Source organism: Zingiber officinale, chromosome 8A (assembly GCF_018446385.1).
Source record: "Zingiber officinale cultivar Zhangliang chromosome 8A, Zo_v1.1, whole genome shotgun sequence".
NCBI lineage: Eukaryota > Viridiplantae > Streptophyta > Magnoliopsida > Zingiberales > Zingiberaceae > Zingiber > Zingiber officinale.
The window spans coordinates 134,632,374-134,638,373 of record NC_056000.1 but is presented as its reverse complement, the minus strand read 5'-3'; the positions used below and the strand labels follow the sequence as shown (position 1 = coordinate 134,638,373).

The 6,000-nt window shown below is 41.0% G+C and overlaps 1 protein-coding gene across 1 annotated transcript; it reads left to right on the top strand.

The window, feature by feature from the left end:
• The first annotated feature begins 215 nt into the window (after nt 1–215).
• LOC122011298 (zinc finger MYM-type protein 1-like) lies at nt 216–1,310 on the top strand. Its single transcript, XM_042567684.1, has 2 exons — nt 216–474; nt 637–1,310. The coding sequence occupies exons 1-2, from the start codon at nt 216–218 to the stop codon at nt 1,308–1,310; spliced, it is 933 nt and encodes a 310-aa protein (XP_042423618.1).
• Nucleotides 1,311–6,000: the final 4,690 nt, after the last annotated feature.

Sequence of the window (6,000 nt, the reverse complement as noted above, 5' to 3'; positions counted from 1 at the left end):
CTTCCAGTTCAGAACATGAGAGGCCAAGGGTATGATGGGGCTAGTAATATGCGGGGTGCTTGGAATGAACTATAGGCTTTATTTCTCAAAGATTGTCCATATGCATATTATGTACATTGTTTTGCACACAGATTACAATTAACATTGGTTTCAGCAGCTAAGGATGTTCGAGATATTTGGGATTTCTTCTCTCATTTGGATATGTTGTTAATATGATGACGTCTTCTCCTAAGCGTCTTTGTGAGTTGCAAATTACTCAAAGAAGAGAAATAGAGCATTTGCTAGAAATTGGAGAACGTAATCCAGGACGTGGGGCTAATCAGATTGGTAACTTGCAACGAGCAGGGGCAACTCGTTGGAGTTCTCATTATGACTCTGTAAAGAGTTTGATAGATATGTATGGTGCTACTTGTAAGGTGCTTGAGCATCTAAGTGAGCATAGTTCAAATACAAGTTCTCAGGCTGAAGTTGGTGGTATATATAAAAACATAACAAGCTTCAAATTTGTATTTGTCTTGCATTTCATGCGTAGGATTTTGGCCATCACTGATATTTTGTGTCAGGCCCTCTAGAAGAAAACTCAAGATATTTTAACTGCAATGAGATTTGTCTACAGTACAAAAATTGTCATTCAAGCATTGAGGGAAGATGGCTGGGAAGAATTTCTACAGGAAGTGACTTCATTTTGCTCAAAACATGATGTTTACATACCTGACTTCAACAGTTCATATAGGGTTGGTCATTCCCGTGGGCGAGAGTATCCTACAGTTGAGCATCATTATCATTTTGATGTTTTCAATAAAGCAATAGATTTTCTTCTGATGGAGTTAAATACAAGATTTAATGAAACATCAGTAGAACTCCTTTCTCTTAGCGCAGCATTGGACCCTAAAAATTCATTTGAATCATTCAACATAGATGACATTTGCAAGCTTGCAGAAAAGTTTTACCCTCAGGATTTTACAAAACAAGATATTTATTCCTTGAGAATTGAGTTGCAACATTATCAGAGTGATGTGATTTTTGAATCTCGATTTCAAGTATCCACTCTTTCTAATTTATGTCAGGAGTTGGTTGCGAGTAGAAGGTCAGAGAATTATGTTATGCTGACACGACTGATTTATCTTGTGTTGACATTACCCGTATCTACTGCTATAGTTGAAAGAGCTTTTTCAGCCATGAAACATATCAAAACTGCAATTCGTAACAAGATGGAGGATGGTTTTCTTGCTGATTGTATGACCATTTATATTGAGCAAGAATTTGCAATGAATATAGATGTAGATGTTAGGATCTTTGTGTTCGGCTAGAGGGGGGGTGAATAGCCTTTCTTTCGTTTTTCACCTACAACTTGTTAGTGGAAGATAAAGGAAACAAATGAACAAGTATGAAAACAAAAGTTCAATGCTAACTCCCTTTGTTTACTTGGTCTCCACCTCCTTGAGGTGACTAATCCAAGGCGCACACACCCACACAATGAAGTTCCACTATAGACTTCTCCTTCTCGAATGACAATCGAAGGTGGAGAAATCCTTACACAATCTCCTCTTCCTTTTACAAAGTGAAAGTTAGGATCAGAAGGAAGAGTATGAGTGTCTGTAGGTTTGAGGATCACTTGATGAGCACTTTTTCAGTTTTAGAACAGTTGATCCTCTCCAAGCTCTTAAGAATTGCTTTTATAGTTTTCCCGACATCAGTCGACTGGTATACCTATCAGTCGACTGATGGGCTTTAACGGCACTAAGGATTTGACTAGATTTTGAGCCGCCACTTCATAACGGTCATCTACCAGTCGACTGGTACCATCACCAGTCGACTGGTACTTGCCTCCAGTTACCCTGGCGACATTCTGTCCATTCTGTGCCTTGGTACCAGTCGACTGGTGTAAGTATCAGTCGACTGGTACCTTATACTTCTGAAAATTACAGCATTTTGTACCATCTCAGTTTTACATTATTTTATACACTTGAATTTACTTCCTTAGCTTAGACTTCAAGCCTCCAAGCACCTTCCCTCAGCCTTACGCCCCTAGGATGCTTCTGTCTCCACGACTCCTCATCCTTGCGCTTGCCTTCAAGGGCTACCTTTGGCTCCGTCATGCTAAGTCTCCTTTTTGCCAATAGATCACACCTCCGGATCTTTCCTTGCCAAAACTTCATACTTGGTCTTTTCTTTGTATCTGCTCACTCAATACTTATGTTAGATCACAATTAATGCCTAGCTTAAACTATTTTAACCAAACATCAATAATGAGTAATGTCTTCAGCAAGATTGCTCCAACAATCTCCCCCTTTTTGATGTTTGGCAAAATGTGTTTAAGTTAGGTCTTTAAATATACAACATCTAGAAAGTATGATGATATTCACGAAGCATAAGCATACAAAATATCTTCATATAACATGAATGAAGTATAAGCATACAAAGTATAAGCATACAAAATATCTTCATATAACATGAATCATGAATGAAGCATAAGCATACGAAATATCTAACTTAAGATATCCACATCTCCCCCTTTTTGTCACACACAAAAAAAGGTTACAACTCCCCCTTAATCCATGATATCGTCTAAGAGCAAGGGATAGGAAGACACAAATGACAGATAATAACAGAAGACATAGGCGAATATAAAGGAGCTGACAAACTAGCAAGAAAAATAAGCACGAGTCACATAATGTCATAACACCAAGCGTACATCATAGTCAGGAAGCTAAATGTTCGAGATGAACAAAATATAGCACTGTCGAAGCCAAAACACATCTCGACATCACCACACAAAGAAAACCAGAAGCATAGTCCTAGTGATCATCACTGGGAGGAGGTGGAGGAGCCTGGTATGTCAGATCCCAGCGCTGCAGCATCGCATACATATCTGCCTGACGCTGCTGAGAAGCAGTCCAGTCCTGCCGGAACCCCCGAAACTCCTGAAACCCCTGGCGTACTGTCTCCTCCAGCTGAGTCAATCGAGCCTCGATAGTCACAGGGACTAGATGCGGTGCCAATGCAGGAGGAGGTACGTCAGCCTCCTCAGCGTCAGAATCATCCGCCTCCTGAGCACGCCATACCATCTCCCCCTGGCGTCGCTCAATACCTGCAAGAGACATCTGGCGGGCCCCAATCTGATCATAGTCCTTAGATAATTGATGCAGTTGACCCCTCATGACATCGAGACCCCGAGAAGCAAAGAAAGACGTCAGGATGTGACAGTAAGGCATGTACAACTTCTCATTAGAAGGACTAGAGAAGTGCACGATGGACTCAAAGACGTGAAGAGCGATGTTGATGTCGAGCCGGTGCTCCAAAGCATACATCATGACCAGATGGGGCAGCCGAATCTTGGCTTGCCCCGAGTGACTATAGGTAAGATACACCCAATAACAACCTTATAAAGGATGTTGCTGCGGGCAGACATACGGGTAGCATTGAAGATGCGTCGCAGAGGAGCTCGGGGGGCATTGAAGTAATACTGATGTATCACTTCAATGGACAAATGAGAGAGTGAATCGGTGAATGGCTCAACAACAGTAGGAAAACACGTAAAGGAGCTCTCAGAAGCCCGACACTCTAGAAAAGACTGGAGAATGCTGGGAGTGAACTCAATATCGACACAACCTACACGAGATACCCATGTATGACCTCCACTACCTCTAGGATGCAAATTGATGTAGAATTCCTTACATAAATCCAGATTGACTAAATGCGTGCAATGCACTAACCTATCTAAACCAAAATACTCAATGATCTCCATGACATCTGGCACAATTGTAGTAAAATAGGTCTGATTCAGATACTGACAGGGTATCATAGCGAAATCTGTAGCCGCAAATTGTTGTCGTGCGGCTTCGGTTCGGAATCGATCCCCCGAGGGAACGGGAGCAGACTGCCGGGAGGTTCCCTCACCAGCCCTGCGTTTTTGCCTAACCCTAAATATGGTAATGCAATGCATATGATCCAAAAATAACCCCAAAACAGGGAGAAGAGCACAGAATCACAGCAAAAACAGCAAAAACAGCAAAAACAGCAAGGTATTAGGGTTAAATCACACTTGATCTTGAGAAAAGATGAAGGAGAAGGATTACCTGCGTTCCATAGCCACGAAACCAAGGCAGAACCGAGGAAGAAAGAGGTGTGGTGAGGACACGAGCCGACTGGTGTGGAGAGGCCGCAGGAGAAACAAACTGAGCAATGAGGGAAGATGAGGACAGATCGAGAAAGAGAAGGAGGTTTAGACGGCCGGAGAGGACAAGAAACGGCGACGAGCCGCGCTGGAATCCAGGCGGCAGCAGGCGGCAGATGAAACTAGGGTTTCCATCGGGCCACTGCACGCGGAAGGATATATAAAAACGCGAGTACCAGTCGACTGATGCTTTCATCAGTCGATGGTGCCTAAAACAGAAACCCACGGAATCATTCTGTTCGCAAAGGTCACTGTTACCAGTCGACTGATACCAATTCTGCCCTTATTCTGCCCGAATTTCAGAAACCTACAGATAATTATACCAACCTCCAAAAATTCTCAAATTTGGTGAAGAAGTATATTTTAACCTTGTCTATTCGGGAAAAATATGTAGAAAAATATGTCTATCATAGATCCTAAGATTGACACATGCTTTAACACTAGTTGGATTATGTAGTATATCGGTGAGTGAAAGTCTCAATTTGAACTTCCCTATAGGTGCTGTACCTATATTAGAACAAGACTTCTTTCTTACACTTCTTTATATGGTATTTTCCATATCATCTTAAATTTCATACAATAGGTTGTGATATTTGGATTTGAAAGAAATATCCAATCATGTTCAAAGAGCTATGTACACATTGATTGTGCACAAGCCTTCCCAATGATTGGTCCACTTAAGGATTAATGTGACTAGATGTCATATTGGTCCAAAGTCATGTATCATGACAAACATGTGGAACCAAGGACATCATCCTAAACATCTCACATGGTTTCTAATTGAAGAAATACACAAGCAAGGCTCCTTAGGGCTATGTGAGAAGAAAAAGAACATAATGTGATGTAACAACATGCGATGCTATACTCACTATTCTACAAGACACATACCAAGTTCCCTCCTAATAGAGGTGAACTCTACTTCGGGCAAAGGCTTGGTAAAAATATCGGCAAGATTAGATTGAGATTCAACATAAAGTAGTTCAATGTCTCCCCTTGCCACATGATCTCTAATAAAATGATGTTTCACCTCAATGTGCTTTGTCCTAGAGTGATGCACCGGATTTTTGGTTAAGTTGATGGTGCTAATATTATCACACAACACCTTAACTTTAGAATAGTGACACTCATAATCTTCTAAAGTATGCATCATCCAAAGCAATTGAGCTACACAACTACCCATGGCCACATATTCGGCTTCGGTTGTGGATAAGGTCACACAAGGTTGTTTTCTACTACTCCAACTTACAAGGGAAGGTCCAAGAAATTGACAACCACCGCTAGTACTTTTTCTATCTAATTTGCAACCCGCATAATCGGAATCGGTATACCCAATCAACTCAAAATTCCTAGTCCGAGGATACCAAAGACCTACATTAAGAGTACTCTTGATGTATCTCAAAATTCTCTTTACCGCTACTAAGTGTGATTCTTTGGCACATGATTGGTATCTTGCACACATTCCTACGGCAAATATTATATCCGGTCTACTAGCGGTTAGGTATAGCAAACTACCAATCATGCTCCTATATAGTTTTGGATCAACTAATTTCCCTTCTTGATCACTATCTATCTTGGTATTAGTCCCCATAGGAGTAGATGCTCCTTTAGCATTTTCCAACCCAAATTTCTTAATAAGTTCTTTAGCAAATTTGGTTTGGTAAACATGGGTTCCTTCGCTAGTTTGCTTGACTTGTAATCCCAAAAAGAAACTCAATTCTCCAACAAGACTCATTTCAAACTCACTTTCCATGTGTTTGATAAAATCATGAAGAAGTTCATTATTTGTTGAGCCAAAAATGATGTCATCAACATAGACTTGTGCA